Below are 26,350 nucleotides of genomic sequence, written 5' to 3' on the forward strand. Positions count from 1 at the left end.
TTAACACGAAAACACAGTGAAGCAGCAAGTTTTTTAACCTTTAACATGTCTGGGCCTCTTTGCTTAGGCTGCTGCCCCCGCGACCCGGCCTTGGATAAAGCGGATGAAGATGGTTGGATGGATGTTTTTAAACACAAATGAAACACTATACCATGAATTGCATCATTGTTGTTGTTTTTTAATTAGTTTTTTAACCATTATGATCTATTTATTGATTATTTATCACCTGTAATATATTTCTTATGACTGTTTTTACTAGCAGGCTTTATTTATTGACAGCTATGTTTACCAGGGTTACATAGAGCTGCTCAAAGCTCATTCCTGTCTGCAGAGCTCATAGTGCAGGAGGCCACTAGAGGGCGCTGTTACACAGGCACACACTCACATTTAAACATTCAAACATTTAACAGTAAAGTGTGAGCGACAGAGACTTTAAACGAGAACCTGAACATGAAAACAGAAACACTGTGACCACAAACACTGATGACACACTGTGGATGTGACGTCACAGTGGGCATTTACACACTCTTTAACACACACCTCTCTGATTTCACCTGAACTCACACTTTAATAAATTCACCTGCTGATCTTTATTCACACACAAGATACACGGCTTGTAATTCCTTCCGCAATGAGAAATGAAGTGCTGGAAAAACTACACGATGGAAATCAAGGTGTTGTAAAATGTAAAGCTCGTGTACGCCAAACAGTGTGGTGGCCCGGGCTGAGTCAACAAAACTCTGAGATGGTGATGCAGAACATGCATTCAAGAAAGACACAATCACAGTGAGCCACTCATGCCAACAGGATACCCTGCCCGCCCATGGCAGAGTGGGGGAAAACGTACCTTCTGGCTGTTGACTAGCACTCTAGATTTGTTGAGATTGCTTTGTTAAACAAAATCAAACGATGTCATTACTCACCTGAAATCTTTCTTCGCCCGTCATGGCATCCCAGAGGTCCTCATGTCTGGTAATAGGCGACAGTATTCAGGTCAAACCTTTGCAGACTTCACAGCAGCGTACGGCTTTAAGCACATCACAAGCAGTCCTAAGTTTCCGCAAAGTAATGGAGAAGCAGAAGGTGCTGTACAGACTGAAAAAAAGCAGCTGATCCATATCGAGCTCTTCTTGCCTATAAAGCTACACCACTGCACCACGTCTGCGAACCACATTGCCGATACTTCCATCGCAGCTGGAGCCGACACTGCCGGACGGCGCACTGCTTGCTCCAAAGGAAAGGGAGAAAAGAAATATTATGTTTTTGTTTAAAAGGGGAGATGTAGTGTATTCATAATTGTCCCTGGTTGTGGCATCGCAAGAAATTAGTTGTTTTTATAAATATATGGGTATGCATAATAGTTATTATTCATAGATACCTACATCCCAAGTTCCTGTTATTCATCTGAAAGAAGCAGATAGAATGAGTGTTGTTACCATGGTAATGCCAGGAGAAGCAGTATTGGTTCTGTGTTACATTAATGTTGTAAGAAAGAGGAAGAAGAGAGGGTCCTGTAGGACGCAGTAAAATGGACACTGATGTTCTGAACATGCACTGAAAAGAAGGTTCAGTAAACAAGTCGCAACGATACTAAGGCTCAGTTATCTATTTTTGTTTTTGAAGATGCAACACTTGTTGTATGGGCTGTATGTGTTTATTGTTCGATTGTGTAATTACGTGTTGCACACTGGCAATGCATGCAGGTGGAAATAAAGTGAGTAAAGAGTTGGTCTTAGTGCACACAGTTGTCCCCCGTACTTATTCCGATTCAGAGTAAGAATCACACACAAACTATAACATGACAACACTGACTGGGTAGTTATCAGTGAAAGCAAAAACATTAACAACATTAAATGGAGTTAACAAGGAGCATATTACTGTTTTTAATGGTACAGTCACAGTAAGTGGGCAAAGAACTGCACATCAAAAATGACAGGAAGGTACCAATGGAAGCAACAGCTGAAGTCAATATGACATTAAAAGAGATTAAAACACCGATCCTGTGGTAAATATCAGAGAGCAACACTGACCTCTGTATATTCTTTTTACTGTTTAAATTTGAAATGTTTTTGCTTTAGTTCTTCAACCACGTGGCGCGTCCGTGTGGTCATTCTTTACTTCTGCTTGAGCCGAGTGATTCTTCTCACTGGACTCCTATAATGGTCTAATGATCATACTTGAAAGTGCAATAAAAGCCATCATAAAACATTAAGTGCATTCATTTTGACAAGAGTCACTACAAACAAATGGAAATGAGCACAGTATGCACCAGCTACAGTACAGTGCTAGCAAAAAAACCTACTCAGGGCATCAGTTTTTAACAGTTTAGTTTTAATACCTGAAACATTTGCACAGCACTTCATGTTAACAGTAGCTACATAAAAGCTCTATACTGACAGTTTTACACGTTAAATTCTTAAACAGCTTACAGTCTGTATGGGATTGTCTTTTGGATAAACTCTGATAGTCACAACCTCAATATTCAGCAGTATTGAACCCCCAAAACAGAAAGCTCTCTGCTGTAACATAAACAAACACCAGGAAAAGCTTTCTGGAAAAATGGTTTTGAAAAATACTAAACCATGGCTCCATTATGATGACTACAGCAACTACAGTGTGTTATTCGATTCAATTTCTCTTCTGAAGAACTGACCAATGGGTGTAAATGTTGTGGGCATGTTGTGAAGTTAACTCATAGACGAAGATAATATGACAGGCAGAAAAAAAAACAACACGGCGCCCAACCAATGGGCAATCCAGTCCAATGGATTTCAGCTGATTTATCAACGAATGGTAACTCAATGGAGCAGACTAAACCATAGCAACGTCTGTCTTTCACTGAAAGTCTCGTGAACTCTTTATGGACATCTTTGCAGTTCTTCCAGGAGGAAGAAGTGCTAGGATTTTTTTTAAACTAAGCATTTCAAATTTGCAGCAAAGAGGAAATATATCTTAAAAATGTTTTCTACAGTAACAATCAAAATATTCACTGACAAACACCAGGGCTGAAAGAAGTATTTGGTTTAATAAATGCCCCTGCAGTATACAAACACTCCACTAGAAGTAAACCTTGCTAGGTTGTGAGCATCATTAATAAAGGTAATTACTCTGTTAAAAATATTCCCTGTGTTCCTGTTATATATTATGCTAATGAACTAAACTAGCCCTAGCATTTATATTCAGTTCATGAAATTACTTAAGCAATTTAGTGCAGTGGACGAGTGAAGCCGAGCTGATTTGAAGTCATTTACAATCTGCTGGGAAATATTTTCACTTGATTATCTGCAGTCGTTGAGCTCATGAGAACATCTGCATGGAGATCGTGTAAAAGAAATATCTATGGATTAAAGTTAATATACGGAGACAATTTTATTCAACATTACTGGTTACATTTTTGACATACAGGTTGAAGACTGGTGAAGAATGTTAAATTTAACACACTGTTCTAACATCTGGACCTCTCTGTGAAGGACTGAAGAGCTAAAGAAATGCCGTCTTCACTGGACCTTAATTTCTTGTCATCTCACATTTTGATAACGGTGATTAGGGGACAAACACACGTTGAGAATAATTTGCTTGTTTATGTGCATGGATAAAATCATACATGTAGCACTTGGAAAGAAAGCAACTGGGCATCTTTATGACACTTTTTATTTATCTTTGCATTTGGGATTTTTTAGACACATTTTTTTTCTCGGTTACTTTTTTGGCCTGTGTGGTCTTGTGTGGCATTTTCTCTCATAGTAATATTGTTCAGGGATTTTGTGTTTCCAGATGCCATTAAATGCCATCATACATGCATTATACACAGTGATATGTCTGTATGCTTTGAAGCCATGACAGTGCCCGTCATGCACACGTACAGCTTGGCTCCCTGTGCGTTTCTTGCTACATCCTGCAGAGCTGGGGTTGGTACACTCTTTGCCCCTTGAGTCACTGTGATGGGGGGAGAAGAAAATGGGGAAGAAGTCGAGACAGAGGAGGAGGGTGAGGAGTAATATTAGCTGAGGTGGAGGTGAAGACGAGGCGATGCCGACACTTGCCATTGCTGCGAAGCCCACGGTGGGCTGGACTCATGTTAAGGTGGTGTGCTGACAAGGCGTGTCTAGAAGAAGGGAGGAGACGACTCAGATTCAGAGATGGGATAAAAGTTTTGTGAGGACAAGGAAATGGAAGGAAATGAAGAGGATGGAGAGGGGGATCAAGGTGAAGAGCCTGATGGACAAACTGAAGGAGTTTTTCAGCAAAGAGTTCAGGAACGACAGGTAGGCACATCTGAAGGAGGCAGAGAAGGCTGAAGGTGAAGAAGCAGTGGAGGAGCAGGAAGAGGACAGGTTTGGAGGTCATCAGTGGCATCTGGGCAGTGAGAAGTGGACAGATGGGTGTTTCCTCGAGCTAGGCTTTAATCAGAGAAGCACGCAAAGCAACAACACAATGCTTTACTGCTTCTGCTGACAGCCTGCAAACACACACCGCGGGTTACAACAAATCAGTGGCAGTGACATGCACACGACAGAACATCACTTGATATATTTAAAAGTAGAATGGGAGGCAGAGCCTTCAGTTTTCAGGTCCATCTTTTATGGAACCAGCTTCCAGTTTGGATTCAGGAGACAGACACTATCTCTACTTTTAAGACTAGGCTCCTTTTTGACAAAGCTGGATCAGTTATGCTGCAGTAGACCGGTTGCTGGGGGCTTCTAATGATTCACTGAGCGTTTCTCCCTTTCTCACCCCTTTTCACTCACCATGTGTTTATAAATCACTCTGTTTTGGAGTTTGTAAGTGCTTTGTCTCTTTGTCTCTAGGGGCCACCGTAGATTTATGCAGTTAAACTAATTTCTAGAATAGAAACCAATGAGCAGTTTATTTGAAAGACCTGTGTTTTTTCTCTTTTGAATATTTATTATTTCTCATTAAGTACATACAAAAGTATTTCCTATCGGATTAATCAATGGAATGATCAATAGATTATTTGATTACTAAAATAATAAATAGCTGCAGCCCTTTTTCAATGCATCACTAAACAAGAACGGTAAAACATCCATGCAGTGCTTAAAGGATGGGAAACCTCTTCGTGCCATAAACATGAAGTGAATCAGTGGCAGATGTTTCCACAGAATTATTCATTTCTGTAAATGATGAATCCTGATGTGTTTGCGTCTAAAGAAATGGAGTTCTGAACTCAGAAAAACTCACTGCCAGATGAAGGATAGTTGTACAGGTTACATGCAGGTCAAGATTCACTTACTGATGTAGAAACTTCAGTGTCAAATTTGTCTAGTTTCAAGACATTACATGTTTAATTTCGATATAGGAGATGTCACTAAATCTCTAATGTATACAGGGAGTGTATCTTGACAGTACAGGGTACATCTAGAAACTTTAGGACGACGCACATCTGAAAAAAGAAGAACAGGACAAAAATCCACTGCAGAACACACACAAGTGCAATCAAAACATCAAACTCAATTTAAGGTCATTTCCTTGTCCATTATTACACAGCACCCAGCTATCCTGCTCCATTTGGACCACTTTGTGGACTCTCTCTCTACACACACAGTAGGTAGGTAGATGTGGTTGAAACAGCACCAGAGTCATGCAGTGCTTACATTTCTATCATGTAGAGCATGGTTTCTGCTTTTCTAATAGCACAGTTATATTGACTCTTGTCCCATATAGTTACAAGTATAGGTTTATTGACTTGAGTTGGAGACAACTGAATTGAATTGAAGCTTCAGTATATTTATTATAAAACTATCATTTATGTTTTTGCACTGTGAGGTGCAACTGTAGAAGAATATAATGATGGTTGACACAAAAAACCAACAACAAAAACACCAAACAAGAATACAAATCCTTGAAACATTAGATGAACTCCTCTTTAGTCTACGATGACTCAGAGCTGTTAACCTCAGGTGTCCTCAAACTTCATTTACCTGGCTGGCCTGTTTCTGGGTGAACTGCTGCTGGCCCTTAGGAGTCTTTTCTGGTGATCCAGAGGCACGGTGAGATTTGGCATGAGATCGCAGAGCAGAAGAGCTGGAGGTGCTGCTGGAGGTCTGCCATTTACAAAAGTAAACAAAAGGTTAGTATGAGACAATGGTGGATAAACTACATTTATATAGCCCTTTTACTAGTCAAAGCTAAAAACTATACTGTGTGTTGCTGAAAAACATGTAGGAGATACAGAATGTTTTTACAAGATTCAATTAGAAGCAGTCAAGAGCTTTAGATTAAAGCATAAATCAAGATTACAGATGACATCGGACATTTAATGACACTGTAGAAAAAATAAAAATGCATGAAAATCAATGCTGCTGCCAATCACTGACCCATCTCAGGGGAGCTGCCATTTTTTCTTTCTTTTTGGTTTTTACGATAAAAAAAACAAGCAATTAAGCTGTGTATTCATACTGGCCTTTAAAGTAAAAAGAATTATAAATAATTTTTGGTATCTACTGAAGTAGTTTTAAAAGACTGAGTCATTTAAAGTGGAAAAAATCTTGACTTCTTCTTCTTCTAAAGCAGTAGAATTTTTAAGGATCACCCTCTCACATAGTACTGTTTTCCTTTTCAAACATCAGCAACAGCAGCAAAGAATTTCCCTGAAAGGCATACACGAAGAAGAAAAAGGCAAACAGCAATGCAGAACCCACACTTGTGTTCAGAAAACCTAGGTTATGGTAGGAAAACAACTTTCCATCGGAGATGTGATTAAATGCATCAGTTTTCTTGTTAATTTTGGGTAGTTTGAAGATTTGTCTGTGAGAGGAATTCAAAGCTGGTGAAAGACAAATTCAAAGAACACAGAGGTAGATGGTAACGCTGCCCACCACCATCCCAGCAAACTGCAGTGAAACAGCTGGGCAGAGGAATATCAGACCTGTTTCTTGATGCCGTTTCTTTCGCTGGCGCGTGCAGTCTGGGGTTTGGCTCTCTTACTCTCAGGTGGATTTGGACCCTTAGTGATCTGAGTCGCTGACCTTTTGGACGGACTTCTCTCTCGTTCTTGTTTGACTTTTCTTTTAAGCTGAGCTTTGTCAGCTGAGTCACATAAAGAAGCAGGGGCAGTTATACTCTCCACACTGATTTCCAACTGTTTAATCGACTTCTCGAGACTGTCTATAGAGTCGAACGCATTTTTGCAGAGCTCCTCTACCCGGTTATGTGACTCTGAATGTCTGGTATTAATATAAGAGGAGATATTGTCTCTGTCGCAGGCGCTGCTTTCGTCCAACTTCATTTGTTCCATTTTATTAATTTTAAACATCTGCGATTTATTTGTCTGGCTCTTGGTCTCCTTGACTGTTGTGCCACATGCTGCTACTTCCTCCTCATCAACAACAACTTCTTGTTTGCCCCTGTTTCCTGTTTTGATAGCCTGGCTAAATGCTGTCAGTCTTTTTTTAGGGAACTTGAATTTGAATTTCCTTTTTGTCTCAGTTTTTTTAAGTGAAGGTGATTCAGTCTGGCCCTGGTTTTCAAGAGCGGAGCTTTTATCTGTTGAAGGTCCTTCATGCTGTATTTGTGGAGGATTCTGACCATCTCCTGTCGTGAGCGATCCCATATTAATATTCGCGATACTACTTTTTCTAATACCCTGTTCCTCTTCCTCCTGGTTTGTCTTTTCCTCATCTGAAATGCTCTCTGGAGAAAAAATCCCACCAGTATCTTCCTCACTTTCAAAGATTGTAGACAGCCGCTTGTAGGCCGACTGAAAGTCCACGGGCTGGTTCAAGAAAACAATAATAGGTTTTCTGTCAAACTGATCATTACCGTCCTCAAAACCATGGTTCTCATGTCCTACATAGGTGGGCTCACCAGCGGTGTCCCCAGATACTGTTTGTATTTGAGAGCCATTCATTTTGGCTGAGGTTTCCTCTTTGGACTGTGGTCTGACTCTGGTCTTGGAGATTATACGGCTATATTTACAAATCTGAGGCGGTGGAGGGGGCGGTCCCTCACCAGCCTCATCACAGCTCAGGCTACCTCCGTCTTCTGTGTATTGCAGCTGGTTACCTGTTACTGTTTGTTCCCGGTTCCCCTGCTTGCTACTACAATCTAAGATGGGTGACAATGGGGAAGGTTTTGTAACGGAGGTTGAAGTTACACACTCCTGGTCAGGCCTCAGTGATGCATTCTGCTGGACTGGTGGACCTGATGTCCTCTCGTTTTCACTGGATTCTAAAGTTAGAACCACCATCACATTGGACTTCTTCTCTGACGCTTCTTTGGCGGTTTCATTCATGTCTTTGGGACTTTTGGCACATCCTTGAATGTTTTCTTTCTGTAGAGTAACAACTGTTGTAACCTTGACCTTCTTTTCTTTTGTGGCTGGCGACGATACCTGTCCAACAAACTCTTTCACTTGATTAGGAGTTCTGACATTTTCTTTCTGTGAAACTCTTCCTACTCTAAGTTCATCTAGTTTTATATCTTTGTCCTGACTTGATGTTGGCTCCTCCTCATCAGTCTGGAAACGTTTAACATCTTTTAAAGTTCCCAGTGGAAATATCTCCACATCCTTTACTGTTGGACAAGAAGGCACTTGTTCAATTACCGTCTCCACTTTGTTCTCAGTGAGACTGTTTTCCCCACCTTCTCTGTTTGCTTTTAGTCCAGTTGCTGCTATGAGAGGGTAGTCATTTGTAAAGCACAGCTGAGGGTCTGACTGTTGGTCACATGTTGCTAACTCATTAGCTACTTGTGAGTTTAGAGACGTCCTCTCCTTTTTTGCATTTTGTTTATTTCCAACTGATGAGTGATTCTTATTTGTCAGTTCTGTCACCTATGAACAGAAAAGGTCAAATGAAACAACAACAGAAACAGTACATATTTCGCCTTTTCTGCACAATAATTACTTTAAATTTACATCCATGTTTTCTCAGTACAATCATTCATTATTTTACTTTAAATGTAATACAGCAATGATCAGAGCCGATATATGACAATGATGATTTTTTGAATAGCTCTTGAGACAGAATAAATGACTTTTTTTCCTTAGAGAAGGCTTTGGCACACTAATCCTCTATTGCGATGCATGGTGCTGCCACCACCATATTTAACCCATAAACTGATATGAAAAAACCCACAACTCTGTGTTTAGCAATAAATGGTTTAAGGGTGAAAGAAAGTTTGATCCCAGTTTAAAAGGAAATTAATTATTTGAAGAGTCAAAGAACGCGAACAGCTACAGTTTATTTTTCCAAAAAGGTAGGTACAGAGCACGAACAGCACGGGCAGCATGTTTATGAAGAAAGGAACCTTCTCATATGGGCTAAGAAAAACTAAAACTTCATTTTACTCCTAATTCCTCACTGTAATCTTTTTTTTCTTCTTGTTTTTGTAATAGGAAATTAAAAAATCAAAGTGACAGGAATATAATGCAAACAGTTCATTTCAGCCACGATTTAAACAGAATTACATGAGAATGTAACAAACTTCCAGATGAGTTAAACCAGAGCTAACAAAAAACACATAAAGGCCAACCTCTATATTGTAACAATATTTCACACTGCACATAATGACAAATGGTAAAGTAAATGGACTGGTTCTTATAAAGAGCTTTTACTCTACCTGAGCACTGAAAACACAACATGCCTCATTGACCCATTCATACAAGCACGTTTTTAGGCTTAAGTGCTTTCAAGCTAACATTCACACTTGGAGGGATGCATCAGAGGAGTCAGGGACTGAACCACTGAATAGTAAATGATCTGCTCTACCTCCTGAGCTACAGCCACCCCATATGTTTACACAGTGTCCATCTCTAACTACAAAAATCAGTATCTTACAGCAAATACAGCAGAACACTGTCCAGTGATGCTCACTGGAAATTTATTTTTCTGAAACAGGTTTAATGTTTGTTTGTCATGACAAATTCATCATTAACAGGAAAACAATTAAAGTTCAGCTTTTGTCAGTTAAAAGCAGAGAAAATCCTGAAATTATTAGTCAAAGCAGAAGCATGTTTAGTCCACTTAGGGCAGGCTAAACTAAAACACAAACCTGGATTTTTAACTGTTAGATTTAGCTTTCCATAGGCTCATCTCAGTATTAGCAACCTGGTGTTTTCTTCAGATTAAAAATTTTATCTTAAAAATAACTATTTATTTAGTATACCTGCTGTTCTTTCAAGACTTTCTCCTCTTCCTCTTCCTCCTCCCCCTCTTGTCTTTGTGCTGACACTGCAGCAGGGGCAGAGGTGGATATAGCCAGATGTGCAGCAGTGCACATCTGGGATTTGTGTTTGACCTCTGGTGGCTGTCGTGGAGGTTTGAGCTGAGGAACTAGAGGTAGCTCTTTTCCTTTATCATCTTCATCCTGTGCAGACTGCTTGTGAAACACAGAACAGAATGAATTTAGGTGTCTTCTGTCACTGAGAAAGCTCATTGTCTAAAACCATTGGAGTCACTTCATCTTTTTTAAACAAGAATGCGCTGTTGGCTGTTGTGAAAGGATGTGTAACATTAATTAAACTACAATTTGAAGTCATAGGTTTAACATTTTGTCACCCTGACCAGTTCGCCAAAGGGCTAACACAGACACTAGTAATAAACTACTACTAATAAAAAACATACAACTGTCGCTCTAACTTCAGGGTTTGTTGTACTAAAATTAATCTGTGGTTTGATTTATTTACTCAGTTACTCTTTTGAACATAGTGCAGTGTTTCAATGTTAAGTGTGAAGAACTAAAAAGAAAGTGCTTATTTGTTGCTTAGATTGTCTGTTTGGGAGACAGACTGTTGGAGTCAAATTGTTAAATGTTGTCAGTGTGTTACTTAAATTTGTAAGTCTTGGTTCAAACTGTATGATCAAAGACATTCCTTTGTTTCTGACTCCCTCCCCAGCCAGTCTGTTGGTGGGGGAGGCTGCAGTGTTTTATTATAGGACATCCTATGTGAAGATTTTTTCTTGTTTAGTAAACTTCCTGCTTTTATGACCCTTTTGTGGGCAGGAGGTCACACAAACGCACCTCCAAACACAAACACACACTCACGTGCACCTACACATACACACACACACACATTCTCGCGCATACACACACACACACACACACACACACACACACACGTGCTTACACGTGCACACACATACACACATAGTATCTTATCCTTTAGAACCATAGGGGGGGTTTACAATGGGTGGTGCTTGTGTGTACTGTAACTGTTTTCAGTTAAAGGCAGCAAGGAAGGCTGCTTTATTTGATGCTGGCTAGGAGGCGGGTGAGGAGCGTTCAGCTCCAAGAGCCTGGTTCCGACCAGCCTCCCTTGCTAGCGAGTAAAACCGGTTAAAGCTGTTCGTCTTGCTTCCTTGCTTTGTTAACGGAAATAAGTTTCTAAACCAGCGGGGCCTGTGGAACCGCAGACCCAAGACAGACACCCTCTCTGCTTTTAAGACTAGGCTTAAGGCTTTCCTTTTTCACAAAGCTTATAGTTCAGGCTGGATCAGGTGACCCTGAATCCTCCCTTAGTTATGCTACAATAGACTTAGGCTGCTGTGGGCTTTCCATGATGCACTGAGCATTTCTCCTTCTCTCACTCACACTGCATTTAATTATGAGTTATTATTAATCTCTGGCTCTCTTCCAGGGCACGTTTTATGACTTGTCTCCTTTCTCTCACCCCAACCAGTTGCGGCAGCTAGTTGCCCTTCCCTGAGCCTGGTTTCTTCCTGTTAAACTGGAGTTTTTCCTTCCTTGTTGGGGTTACATGCGTTTTCTTTGTGTTACCTTAGTCTTTACCTTACATTATAAACCACCCTGAGGCAACTGAATTGAATCGAACTCTTTTTTATGGGGAATTTTGACTATTCTTTCAGAATTGCAGGTCAGACACTGACGTTGGATGAGAAGTCTCCGCTCTAATTCATCCCAAAGGTGTTCTATCGGGTTGAGGTCAGGATTCTGTGAGGCCACACATCAAACTTCTGCAGCCATGGCTTAATGGATGTTGCTTTGTGCACTGGTGTGCAGTCATGTTTGAACGGGAAGATGTTCCCACAAGTTTGGAGGATGAAAATGTCTTGGTATGCTGAAGCATTAAGACTTCCTGTCACGCGAACTAAGGGATTTAGCCCAGCACCTGAAAAACAACCCTTCACTAAACTTTACACTGTTCTCCTGGAAACCACCAAACCCAGGCTCCTCCATCAGATTGCCAGATGGAGAAGCATGATTTGTCACTCCAGAGAACACGTCTGCTCAAGAGTACAGTGGTGGCGGGGGTTGACGTAGGAGCAGTGACATGTAAAGACGCGTGGCTGAGTTGCTCTGTGGGGATACGCTATTTTTTCATATAAATACTGTGACATTGGGCACTAACGCGTTATCGGTCATCAGCTGAGTTACCACTGCAAATGTGCGCATCGCCCAAGGGAACTTTACAACAATGTCAGGGTCCAAAAACACCAGAAAGACTGATGGAGCCAAGGCAATTGATAGCAATGCTACATCCCCGGACACGGCCGCGCTAATGGCTGCCATGGCTAACTCGGAGAAGAATGTAGTCGCCAAAATTTCTACGCTGGAAGCAAAAGTCGAGACCAAGTGCCAAGCTCTCAATGAGCTGATCGATTCGCTTTGCAGCAATGTTTCTGACCAAATAGATGAAGTGCGGACTGAACTTTGTGCTAAGATTGATGCTCTAGCAACTACCTGCACTGACCACCATAGCTGGCTAACTAGCCTGGAAGAAGATGCAAACACGTATTCGGACCGGGCTGTGGACTTGGAGAAGCAAGTTCACGATCTGAAAGAAATTGTGTCAGCTCTTTCGGACAACACCAAAGACCTTGAGGGGAGACAGCGCAGATGCAACATTCGAATATTTGGCGTGAGAGAGCACTTTGAGACTGGGACGCACCCTGTCAACTCTGTGGCCCAGCTACTAAAGGAGGTTTTGGCCCTGGATACCGCTCCGACACTGGATCGGGCACATCGCAGCCTCCAGCCCATCCCTGCGAGAGACCAGAGACCCAGGCCACTTATTGTCAAATTTCATTACGTTCAAGAAAAGGAGGAGGTAAACAGTCCCCTGACGCATGATGGAGTCAAAATCCTAATTTTCCCGGACCTGCCATCTGCAGTCGCGAAGAGACGGGGGGCCTTTAAAGAAGTTAAAGATCTACTGCGCGGATGTCGGGGTGTGAGATTCCGGATGCTATACCCAGCGAAGCTGAGGATTTCTTCTCCTCTTGGTGAGGAAATATTCACCAATCCAACGGCTGCTAAAGACTACGTCAGGAATCGCATCTTGGCTGTGTGTGGGAATCAAGACACGGGCTGAGTGGACTGTGCGACCTCAGTTGCTTTTTGACTCTCTATTGTTCACTGACTCAGACTGCACTTTAGAGAGGTTTGAACTTTTGCTTCTTTCATAATTTAATAGGTCTGCAAATAATTGTTTATCACTGAGTGAAGTAATCGACCAAGAGAAGTCACGTGTGCCTTTCCAATCTGCCAGATGTCTAACAACTGGGTCATAGTTGGCGTTCCCTGCTAGGGGCAACTTTTGTATTTGGGGAGTGAAGAGACATGTTGGATATAAGCTCTTTTTGTTTTTGTTTTTGTCTGTCCCGTTTGGATCTTTTGCCATCAGAATTATTGTCTAAAGGCAAAGAAAGATGCCCAACTGCTTTACTGTACCAAATGGACCATCCCAGTCTTCCGTATTGGTCTATTTGATTCACCTTTGCTTTTATTGTTTATTTCATTTTCATTTGCTGAGCACGGGACAGACTTGACTGGGGAGAAGAAAAGGGAGAAAGAAGGAGGGAAAGAAAAAGAGCGGGGGATATAAGCTCTTTTGGGGGGCAGGGCGTAGTTTGCTCCCGATTTGTGGGAGTTGCGTTTATAGTTACTCTGGGTTTTTACTTTTGCTCTTTTGTTTTTTTTTATTTTTTTAATTTCTTTTTTTCTTGTTGGCTGCAGTTTTGTGCGTATACTTACCCCAAATTATTGTTCAGCTTGCCTGTCATGATTGTCTTGAAAGTGTGAATATAGCCAACTGTGTAACCAAAAGTGCTGCAACTACACCTGATTCTACTAAATTTATTACATGGAATGTGAAAGGCCTAAATAATTTTAGAAAATGCAAAAGGATATTCACTCATGTGTCAACTTTCAAACCGGACATTGTCTTTCTACAGGAGACACATCTGTGTTCCATGCAAAGCAAGAGGCTGACACAAAGTTGGGTTTCCCAGGTCTACCATTCTGGATTTAAATCGCGGGGGTTGCCATTCTTGTTAGGAAAAATTTTCCCTTCATCACCTCAAATGTAAAATGTGATGTGAATGGTCGCTTTCTGATAGTTACTTGTAAGCTCCACAACACTCCAGTTATCTTGGTAAATACTTATGCACCAACTTGGGACAATCCACAATTTTTTATAAGACTAATTGGCCTGCTGCCAGACTTCAATACGCATCACCTGATTATGGGCGGGGATCTGAATCTGGTATTCGATCCCAACCTTGACAGGTCTAAGCCGCGTCAGTCTACTGGGACCTCCAGATCAGTGTCCGTTCTGAACACATTTCTTCAAAACTATGGCATTTCAGATCCACTGCGTATCACTGAGCCCTTAGCAAAATACGATTCCTTCTTCTCCCCCGTGCATCATTCGTATTCCAGGATTGATTATTTCCTTCTGGATATTTTATTATTATCCCAAGGGTCACTATGTGTAAATATCATGTAATTGTAATTTCTGATCATGCACCAGTGCAGGTTGATATCGCATATCCAAACGTGTGCGCAAGGCAGCGGTTCTGGAAATTTGACTCAGCATTAATGTCAGATGAGGAGTTTTGCAAGTTCATTGAACACCACATCGAGCTTTTTCTAGAAACAAATAACACTCCAGATGTTTCAAAATCTATAATTTGGGAGTCGCTAAAAGCATATCTGCGGGGCCAAATTATTTCTTTTTCGTCTTATAAGAATAAAAAGCAAAACAAACGGCTCTGAGAGCTGACAGAGCTCATAGCTAACATTGACACACAATATGCTACCTGTCCAACCGCTGATTTATATAAGCAGAAGGTACTGCTGCAGTCTGAATTTGACACCCTCTCAATTAAAGAAACTGAGAAGCTCCTACTTAGATCAAGACATCATAAATACGAGCATGGTGAAAAAGCAGGTAGATATCTTTCGCATCAGCTTCGTCAATCCGCCGCAGCTCAGTCTATACCCGACATACAGTTAGACTCCGGTCAGGTGGTAACACACCCTGACGGAATTAATGCTGCTTTCAAGTTATTTTATCAGGATCTCTATACTTCCCGCACTGATTATTCAGAGGCTGACTTGGATTCCTTTTTGAGGAACATAGATACTCCCACTATTAACCCAGACCAACGTGAGCTACTAGAAAGACCTATTACCTCTGCGGAAATATTGCAGGCAGTTAATTCCTTGTAAAATGGCAAGGCACCGGGCCCAGACGGCTTCTCGTGTGATTTCTATAAATGCTTTGCTGGCAAGTTAGTTTCTTTACTGTCTGAGGTTTTTTCAGAAATTCAGGCAACAAGCATGTTGCCTCAAACTCTGTCCCAAGCCACTGTCTCTTTAATACTCAAAAAAGACAAGGACCCTCAAAAATGTGGATCCTATCGCCCCATTAGTCTACTGAATGTGGATTATAAGATCCTCACAAAAGCTCTTGCACTTCGTATTGAGAAGGTAGTACCTTCTATTATACATGAGGACCAAACAGGCTTTATAGTGAACCACCAGTCATATTTCAATATCAGACGGCTGTTAAATATCCTATATTCTGACCATTCAGTTGATCACCCCGAGATAATAGTCTCACTGGATGCCGAGAAGGCTTTGACTGCGTGGATTGGCAATATCCGTTCTCCGTTTTGAAAAAAATTTGGCTTCGGTTCTAATTTTATTTCATGGATCAGGACTCTGTACTCAGCGCCCCTGTCTTCAGTCTGCACCAATAAGACCATTTCAGAATACTTTTCCGTACATAGAGGTACCCGACAGGGATGCCCCTTAAGCCCCCTGCTATTCAATCTGGCAATAGAGCCGCTGGCAGCAGCATTGAGAACGGACCCCAGAATAAGGGGGATCACTATTCATAAGTGCTCCTTGTATGCAGACGATCTCCTTCTGTATATTACAGATCCGGAGGCATCAATTCCTTCAGTTCTGGACCTCATTGGATCCTTTGGCCGCCTGTCTGGTTACAGTTTGAACCTGGCTAAAAGCACAATGTTCCCTATTAACAGTCTGGCAAAGGAGGCTGACTACTCAGCCTTTCAGTTTAGACTGGAACACTCCTCATTCACCTATTTGGGTATTCAAATCACAGACACTTATCAGGATTTTTTTAAATAAAATTTTACCCCTTTATTAGAGAAAACAAAATTGGTTTTGGCACGCTGGTCAGCATTACCCATCTCTCTTGCTGGGCGGGTCAACACAATTAAATGGTAGTCTCGATTCATGTACCTCTTCCAGATGATACCCCTTTTTCTTCCTAAAACCTTTTTCACCCAGTTAGACGGACTCATATCATCTTTTATTTGGGACAAAAAAGTTCCAAGAAAATCCCTGTTACAGTGTTCTAAGTCGGAAGGCAGCCTGGCCCTACCAAACTTTATGTATTATTGTTGGGCTGCCAATATTGTGAAACTATCCACCTGGATGCGGGCTTTTAGGGAGGGCAGAGGGCCGCCTTGGTCCACTATGGAGCTAGACGGTAATCTCACCATATCCCCTGTTGCAATACTGTGTTCAGGTCTACCAGTCAGTCGCAATGTTAATTTTAAAAATCCTGTGGTTAAGAACTCTTTCAATGTCTGGTTTCAGGGTCGACAACATTTCGGGCTGAGGCGGTCACTTGTCTGCTCCCCTATTGCATCAAATCATCTTTTTTTTACCAGCTCAGAGCGATGCAGGGTTCAAGGTTTGGTACAGCAGAGGAATTATCTGCTTCTCTGATCTGTTTGTTAAAGGGTCATTTTTATCCTTTGAAACATTATCTAAAGATTTTGGAGTGCTTTACCTTGTAAAGCACTTTGTGACATATGTCTGTGAAAGGTGCTATATAAATAAACTTTACTTACTTACTTACTAATTCCAAAGACTCACTTCTTTAGATACTTACAAGCGCGTAGCTTTGTAGTTAAACACTTCACTTCTTATCCAAGTCTACCTAATGACTGTCCACTTGAGGATTGTCTGCAATTTCAATCTATTGCTAGAGGCCACATCTCTAAAATATATAGCACACTGCAGCATATAAAGGCAGACTGTGTCCACAGCCAGAAACACCTGGGAGCTGGACTTAAACCTCCAGATCCCAGACGACCTATGGGATCTTAGTGTGAGCAGGATGCATGAATCCTCAATCTGTATACGGCATTGTATAATACAGTTTAAAATTCTTCACCGGGCGTACCTAACCAAAGCTAAACTAGCCAAAATATACAATACCTCTGATGATAGATGTCCGAGGTGCAAGCAATCACCCGCCACTATGAGCCATATGTTCTGGACCTGCTCTGATTTGAACCGGTTCTGGGAATTCGTTTGTAAGGTTATTTTATATGTGTGTGGGAAAACAATTGATCCCAATCCGATGACAGCAGTCTTTGGTGTACTCCCAAACCACCACGGGATAACTTCTTATCAAATGAATGCAGTGGCTTTCTCATCTGTCCTGGCACGCAGGCTAATTCTTCTTAAATTGAAGGATTCAGGTCCGCCAGTGTTTGTTCAGTGGGTGAGAGAGGTGATGAGGTGCTTGCAGATAGAGCATCTGAGATACAGTTTGAGAGGGTCTCAAAGTAAATACTACAAAACCTGGTCATCCTTTGTTGAATATGTGGAGAAGTCGTCATTTACTGAAGTATGATGTATTACTGCTTTTATGTGTGTTTGGGTTTTTTTCTCTTTCTTTCTTTAAACCCACCTACTATCTGTAGCAAGCCAAAAAGAACTGCGCACAATGCAGCCCCCCTTTTATTTATGTATTTATTCTATTCTATTTTTGTTTGTTTTGTTCTTTGGTGGGTTTTGTGGGGGGGGGGGGGGGGGGGGGGTGTTGTTGTTGTTGTTGTTGTTTTTTTGCCTTGTTCACATGGTAGTTTTTATTTGTTTGTGCCCATAGATTATACGTTTTCCTGCATCCAACTGGTTTGCACTGTGTGGCGCAACCGGTTTCACAATGGCTGTGTTTGTAATCACAATTTGAGTTGTATTTTTCTGTACTTTTGTCATATTGGAAGATCATAAATAAAGTTGTCAAAAAAAAAAAAAGAGTACTGCATCCAACACTTTACATTGTACTTGTGATATAAAGCTTCAGAAATGTTTGTAGTGCTTTTGCACAAGTCTGCTTGGTGCTTGATTCTAAATACCTGTGGCCACGGAAGTGATTGGAACACCTGAATTTAATGTGGATGAGTGAATCCCTCCAACAAAATAGTGTTCAGGTTGTTTTCATTCTTTTCTCCTAGCTTGTTCTTTATTGTGACTCTTCTTTATATAATGTAAAACATTTCAAAAACAAAAGATAGTATTTTAAGAAAGTATTTTTGTGGGAAAATGTATAATGTACTTCCACTTGGCAATAGTTAGCGTGTAAAGTTATTCATGTCAGGAGGGTGACGGGCCAGACTGGAAGTGTCCATGGTACACCTGTCTTAGCTGAAGGCACAACAAACCTGGGCTCCAACAGGCTCTTTCCTAGTTACAAAGACCACCTCTCCTGACCTTCCTGTTGTGAGACCTGAAGTGACAGCATGGATTCTGAGAAGACAATAAAACAAATACAAATATTAGGTGAATTGTGATTTTAACCAGTAGAAAGTCCTTCCTGATGCTCAGTGATCAACTGACCTCCGTGGAGGAGGAGGAGGAGGGCTCTTGCCTGCCCTGTCTGGACTGTGCTTCATCTCCTTGTCTAAGCTGGAGCGGCGTGGTTTTTCCACCTGTGGCCGGCTGCTGCACTTGGCACCAGGAGAAGCTGATGAGGTAGCTGAAAGACCAACCGATGACTGAAGGTCCACAGCGGCTGCAGGAAGCTGTGACACTGCTGCTGGAGCTAAACACATCACAATGCTGTCATTTAATAAACTGTCTTTCATATAAATGACAAAGAAAGTAGATTAATGTCTGCCTATTTTGAAATGTTTAATCAGCCTGGTTTCATCATGATGCCATTCAAGATGATCTTGAAACTGCTTTGAGAAGCTACTCTGCTCACTTAAAGGAACAATGAATGAAATTAACAACATGTGCACTAGAGGGACAACTGTGAGACAACTCCCAAAACAGGAAAGGTTTTATAAGATAAGATAAGATAAGATAACCTTTATTAGTCCCACACGTGGGAAATTTGTTTTGTCACAGCAGGAAGTGGACAGTGCAAAAGTTATGAGGCAAAAATTAGAATACAATAAGAATAAATACAGTACACAACTGTACAGAATAGAATAAAATAAAATACTATATACAGTAGAATAAAATAAAATAAATATACAATAAGATAAAAATAGAATACAAATACAAATACTATATACAACTGAGTAAAAATACAACGATGACAGAAAGGATTATTGCACTTAGTATTATAGGTGGAAGCCACTGACATTTTTCCTCTCCTCATCTTTTCTGACTGTTGTTTCAGTAGTTTTGCATTTGGCTAGAGTCAGTGTGCCTACTGGTGCCACAAGGTGATACTTGGACCCTACAGAAGTCACAAAGGTAGTCCAACTCCTCCAGGAGTGTCTTTCAGCAGAGTCTCAAGAGCATGGAGGGGATTCCATGAGACAGGCAGTTACCCTATGAGAGAAGGAGGGGTCCGTCGAAAATCCTTAACCCATCAGCAAGGTCAGCAAGGAATAGCGTGAGTGCTGACAAAGTTACAAAATGACCTCCATCAGGCCACTGGTGTGAATGTCTCTGATCAAACAATCAGAAACAGCGCCTCTTCTTTCTCAGGAGACTGAAAAGATTCGGCATGAGCCCCCGCATCCTCAGGACCTTCTATCGCTGTGCCATTGAGAGCATCCTCACTGGATGCATCACCACCTGGTATGGCAACAGCACCGCCTACAACTGCAAAGCTCTCCAGCGAGTAGTGCGGTGCTCTGAACGGATAATTGGAGGTGAGCTTCCCTCCCTCCAAGACATCTACAGGAAGCGGTGCCTGAGGAAAGCGGGGAGGATCATCAAGGACTCCAGTCACCCCAGCCATAAACTGTTCAGACTGCTTCCATCAGGAAGGAGGTTCTGCAGCATCCGGTCCCGTACCAGCAGACTGAGAGACAGCTTTTTCCATCAGGCCATCAGACTGCTGAACACGTCATAGACACCTCAGCTTCACTACTGGAACTTCAACATTATGCACTCCACACTGTATATAAATGCCACTTGTTTTGCACATATTCAACTCTGTATATTTTATATATTTTATTATTATTATTATTATTTTATTTTATTTTTTTACTATTTAATTTGTAAAAATGTGTATACACACACACACACACACACACACACACACACACACACACACACACACACACACGTAGGAAAATATTTAGTATACACATCCAGAAATGCATACACTATTATATATTGTACATATATTTATTAGTTTCAGGTTGGCCATTCTTGTATTTTGCTCGTTTGTGTTGTTGTGTTTGCACATCTCTGTTGCTTGTGGGGCTCGCACACAAGAATTTCACTCGCATGTGCTGTGCCAGTGTGCCTGCACATGTGATGTGACAATAAAAAGTGATTTGATTTGATTTGATTTGATTTGATTTGAAGGTGGCCTGAGGACCCGACATTCGCTACTGTGCTTATTGCCCAGCGCTGTGGAGCCCGACTGACATTTTAAAAAGAATAATAACTGGCAGCTGCACCACAGCTGCTTTTCACAGACGAGCAGGTTCACCCTGAGCACATGTGACAGATGCAAAAGGGTCACAGGTCAAGGTCAAGGTTCTTTAGCAAAGAAGAATGTTATGCTGCCTGTAACATCGCTCAACATGACCAGTTTTTTGGTGGGTCAGTGGCAGTCTGGGGAGACCATGTGCTGGTGCTGGGGTTTCTGGGTTCCTCATGGTGCCCAACAATGCCCAGCTTCATGTAAGAGTATGGTGGCAGTTCCTGAGTTTGAAGGAATTGATTGACCTGCCTCTGTGCCTGCCTGTGTTAAATCCTGTACAACATCTGTCTTCTCATTTGGAGCACCAATGTTGTCAATCATGTATATAAGCATGTGGGGACCATAATAACTATTGAGTACCATCTTGAGTTGCTGTAACTACTGTGCCAAATCATTTTTTGACTGTGATTTTCGAGGTGTCTTTGAATTCAGTCCTCTTTATATTGATTATTTTAATTTCCATCAAACACTGCAGCATCCTTTTGTTTCTAACACATTATATATCCATATCAGTATCTTTTTGAGCAGTGTAAATGACCTTGATAAGAATGAAAAGAGCTGTATTAACGTACTACAAGGAGGTGATATCTAAGGTGATATCTTTCTTCAAACTGGAGTCATACCTGTGTTTGGGGGTTTTAAATCAGTGGAGTCCCCTTGATCACTTTGTTTGGAAGGTGTGTCTTGCTGGGTGGCAAACACGAGTGCCTGATCCTCCCCTGAGATTTTAGCACAAACACAAAGTATCAGTATTAGCTGGTCACAACCACACTACCACTTTACCATTACTTTAGTGGTAATACTGTGAAAGTTATTATAGTTCACCATTAGAGACTGATTATTGAAGCCATAATGTTTCATATTGTTTTGGGCAGCCAGACACGAGTCCCATGGTCAAATACAAAAATATTTGAAGTGAAAAGTTAAGAACTGTTGAATTTAAACACAACAACAAAGGGTTTCATGCATGCCTTAACATAATTATGACACTATACAGTGCTGATTGGCAAAAAACCCCAAAACAGTTTTCTTCAAATTTGAAGGGTTATAATAATAGGCCAGCGGGGGAGCTGGCTCTAGCCCCTCCCTCACAGACACACACTATCTTGGTTGGCTGCTGCCTCTAAACATATTGTGCGTTGTCAGTCTTGTGTGCCGGTCAGTAACATTCAATATTTATTATTTACTGTGTTGTTCTCTTTTTGCTTGTTGTTTGTTTTTCAGCAGGCGATCAAACAGATTTTTAGTGTCGTTTCTCTCTGGCTCTCGTCTCCTGTCTTTTTCTTTCCCTCTCTTTCTGTTGAGTCTCTTTCCAACTTTTCTTCTCTTTGTCTTTCTCTTTCCCGTCTCCCAGTAATGTCCATTCTGATTGTAATAACTTAAAAGTAAAAAAATAAATACATCAATAATATAGAGTGAATAAACTATGATAATCAAGTGGACCAGTATAGGAAAAGCTGTATTGATCCACTTGGGAAAATAAATCTGTTGGGCATTTTTTGTGCCTATAGACAATAATTCTGATTGTTAGAGTGCTGGACAGGACCGCAACCCCCCCCCCCCCCCAAAAAAAGAAAAACAAAACAAAGAACAAACTGCATGAGAAGCATTGAGGGACTCTACCTTGCAGTGTCAGGTTCAGAGGTGTGTTCTGTTCTGATTTCGATGCAAGTCGAGCTGTATGTTGTGAGGCAGAATTGTTCACTCTGAATTCTGACACATCCAAACTAGGGATAGACTCCATTACGCTGGCCTGGACCTCTTGTAGGACCTGGTTAAAGCCGATACTGGTGCTGGGAGGTTGAGTGTGGCTAGAATTGAAGGTGGCCGGTTGTTTCACTCGGCTGGGACTGGACTGACCCATACAGCTGGCTTTTCCACTGAGGCCGCCCCCTTGAGTTTGTTTCTCTGTTGTCTGTGGAGAATAGTGAAAGTTTGTTTCAAACTAGGCACAAAACTGAATGAGAGCTTTTTTAAAATACCACAAGAATGCAGTTTAGACAGACAATCGTGGTCTGAACCAGACTGACAACAATTACTCTAAAACAGATTGGAAACGATTTCTAAATACGAATATCCCCCAACCCCAGAAAAAAAGCCAGTGCTTGTGATATCATGACAGTAGGGATAACACAGCCCGGGATGAGGCGAGGCGGGTCAGGTGGGTTGGAACTCTACATTATCCCTGACATGTGTAGAAACCTCTAAAACTTTGAACATGCTGATGGCAACAGATATATGCAATTTTTTCCAGGATATATTTATTGAGCAATTGTCTGTATGACAATGGAATTTACAGCATGAGATAGTTGCTCTGTTTTTGTACATTAACACCACATAGCATAACAAAATATAACAAAACGTAACATAACATGGTACAATACCCTCCCACACGCCCACAACCCCAGTCCCAGCTGTCCAGCTAGCTTGTCATAATGAGAAGCCAAAAATCAGATTGCTGATTGTGCAAAGGCCTGTTTCCAAAGTCTAAATGTATTGTCTAGAATAGACGGTTTAAAAGATGGATTCCCTACAATAGGTGTAATAGGTGATAGAGACTTCAAATCAAAGTGTAGTTTAATCTGCTTAAGAATACGTCATATATAGACTTATCAATGGGCAGGGGAGACAGCAGTATAGCTTCTATACAGTAAGGCTGACAAGCTTCCAGCTCCAGTTGCAACCATGTGAGGGGGTTGCCGTTGTCAACTAACCAGTACGTCATGAATTTTATATGCGAAGCCCAGTAATAAAACAGGAGATTCGGAAGCGCTAACCCTCCCTGCTTTTTAGACTTGCAAAGATGTTTCCCAGCAATTCTGTGTGTTTTATTGCCCCATTAAAAAGGTAAGATGAGTGAATTTAGGTTTTTAAAAAATGTTTTAGGAAGGAACACAGGGAGATTGGGAAATAAGTGCAACCACTTGGGCAAAACTATCATCTTTATAGCATTAACTCTGCCAATGAGTGATATAGGAAGCGTATTCCAGAACTGTATACTTGACTGAAGCTCAGATATTAAGGGAGAGAAGTTAGATTTTAATAGAGAGGGATTGCTTTTTGTAACCTGAATACCCAGATAAGTGAGCTTTGCATAAGCTATACTGAATGGGAGGTTTTGCAGCCATGAGGGGTTGCTCACATGTATCGGCATTAGTTCACTTTTATTCAGATTTATCCTGTATCCAAAGACCCAAAGAACTTAATTTTGTCTAATATGGCAGGAATAGTCTTTCCTGGTTGGGTGATATATAAAAATATATAATAACACATCATCTGCATAGAGTGAGATTTTATTAGTAGTTGTATCAGTATTACAACCAAAAATAGTTGGATCTTTGCGTATGCTTTCAGCAAAGGGCTCTATTGCCAAGGCAAATATCAGTGGGGAGAGGGCATCCCTGCTTTGTCCCTCTGCATAAGCCAAAGGATGGTGATAGAATCTGGCTGGTAAGAACGCGAGCATGAGGACTGACATAAAGCAACTCCACCATCGACATACATTTCTTACTCAATTTAAATCTTTCTAATATTTTGAACAAATAGGGCCATTCGATCTGGTCTAATGCCTTCTCAGCGTCGACTGCCAAAACTGCCAACTCTTCTTTAGGTCTGGCAGTGGAGTAAGTAATGTTAAATATTAGCCTGAGATTAAAAGATGAATTTCTCTGGGGTATAAATCCAGTTTGATCTGGGTGTACTAAAGGGGGCTTAATCTATTGGCAAGTACTTTAGAGAATACTTTCCCATCCAGGTTTAGCAAGTAGATGGGACGATAAGAACCAGCATTCCTACCTATTTTACAAATAACAGTTATAATTGCCTCTGTAACGGTGGGAGGGAAGACTTTATCTACTAGAGTTTGAGCAAATGTTTTATGCAGGTATGGGCACAAAATCTCACTAAATTCAAAGCTCAAAGTATATCTGCTTGGTGTACAAAAAGATTTTACTGATTTTTGCTGAGAGTAGATTATTATATTCATATTTTAAAGACAGTATTCTCTTATGTAGCAGGATGGATGGCGTTTAGGCTTTCTCTTTATCCAAATCTTTAATTTGTTTGTCCAAGTCCAGGAGCTTAGCCCGGTTTCTCTTCCTTCTGGCTGATTCAAAAGAGATAATAGCATCGCTTAAATAGGCTCCCAAAGTGTAGCAGGCTTAGTTTCTGAGTTGCCATTTCCATCAATACGGAGAGATCTGTGTTTCTAAATATTCATGAAAATCCTTCTCGCGTAACAATAGAGGGTTAAGCCTCCATATTTGCTGCGGTCTAGTTGCATTTTAGATGTTTTAGGTTAATGTGACAGGGGAGTGATCTGAGATGACATGATACAGTGGCTTGCAAAAATATTCGGCCCCCTTGAACTTTCCCACATTTTGTCACATTACAGCCACAAACATGAATCTATTTTATTGGAATTCCACAAAGACCAACACAAAGTGGTGCACACGTGAGAAGTGGAACGAAAATCATACATGATTCCAAACATTTTCCCAAATAAATAACTGCAAAGTGGGGTGTGCGTAATTATTCAGCCCCCTGAGTCAATACTATGTAGAACCAGCTTTTGCTGCAGTTCCAGCTGCCAGTCTTTTAGGGTCTGTCTCTACCAGCTTTGCACATCTACAGACTGAAATCTTTGCCCATTCTTCTTTGAAACAGCTCCAGCTCAGTCAGATTAGATGGACAGCGTTTGTGATAGAGATGGACCGATCCGATATTAAGTATCGGTATCGGTCTGATACTGACGTAAATTACTGAATCGGATATCGGAGAGAAATAAAAAATGTAATCCGATCCATTAAATATCAAAAAAGCACCTCAGAAAACTTGCGACATGGCCTAACTCGGCTCATAACCGTAGCACGTCGGAGCAGTATGCGTCACGTGATAGAACGGCTGTGGCGTGCGAGACCTGTCGGCGGTCTGGTTGAGCATTTGTAGCCTCACTACCATTTCATCTCCGACAAAGTGATCCCAGAGAGAAGTAAAACAAGTGTGTAAGTTCATCTCTGAATGTTTGTAAAGCATTCCCACGTTACGTTTAACAACCGATATATGGAGCGACTGCCTCTCTCTCTCCCTCTCCTGCTGCTACTTCAATCATGAAACTGATAAATGATCAGCTGATCGGCTTTTCTCTCTTCTTTGTTTTTGTCTCACTTTGCACCAGAAAGAGGAAACCAGCGGCTGAACAACAGCAGCACGTTTAAGCTTGATAAGCTGTTGTTAGAATTTATTTAATATTTCTTTCTACACCAGGATCTTTTTCTACGCAGCTGACGGCTGTAACTGTTGTTTTGATTTGGTGCTGTATAAATAAAATTGAATTGAATTGAGTATTGCTAACTTTATCTCATAATTAAAGAGTCTGTCCTCTTTTGTCTGTTTAATTGTATTCTTGAGCTCGGTTGTCTGTTT

General features: G+C 41.1%; 2 protein-coding genes across 3 annotated transcripts in view; one reads left to right on the plus strand and one right to left on the minus strand.

Annotated features, from left to right (window-relative positions):
• Positions 1-1,753: 1,753 nt before the first annotated feature.
• The window catches only part of LOC147309166 (uncharacterized), a 96,756-nt gene continuing 72,159 nt past the window's right edge, over positions 1,754-26,350 (minus strand). The window contains exons 17-24 of one of the 2 annotated variants that reach the window (XM_086270591.1): positions 22,550-22,841; positions 21,550-21,645; positions 18,871-19,075; positions 18,696-18,780; positions 10,126-10,335; positions 6,887-8,791; positions 5,940-6,062; positions 1,754-5,401 (exon numbers count right to left, since the gene is read on the minus strand). In XM_086270591.1, coding sequence (XP_086126717.1) covers positions 5,327-5,401; positions 5,940-6,062; positions 6,887-8,791; positions 10,126-10,335; positions 18,696-18,780; positions 18,871-19,075; positions 21,550-21,645; positions 22,550-22,841 — 2,991 coding nt within the window. In that variant the 3' untranslated portion in view covers positions 1,754-5,326. Of the gene's footprint in view, positions 5,402-5,939; positions 6,063-6,886; positions 8,792-10,125; positions 10,339-18,695; positions 18,781-18,870; positions 19,076-21,549; positions 21,646-22,549; positions 22,842-26,350 lie in introns of both variants that reach the window. The other variant, XM_086270590.1, reaches the window with a different exon arrangement.
• Positions 12,395-13,291, plus strand: LOC147309167 (uncharacterized). Its single transcript, XM_086271522.1, has one exon. The coding sequence runs from the start codon at positions 12,395-12,397 to the stop codon at positions 13,289-13,291; it is 897 nt and encodes a 298-aa protein (XP_086127648.1).

This window comes from Aulonocara sp. 'chitande type north' Nkhata Bay, linkage group LG18 (genome assembly GCF_057382095.1).
Source record: "Aulonocara sp. 'chitande type north' Nkhata Bay isolate Kocher_YH1m ecotype deep benthic linkage group LG18, A_spYH_male_GT1.1, whole genome shotgun sequence".
NCBI classification, from domain to species: Eukaryota; Metazoa; Chordata; class Actinopteri; order Cichliformes; family Cichlidae; genus Aulonocara; species Aulonocara sp. 'chitande type north' Nkhata Bay.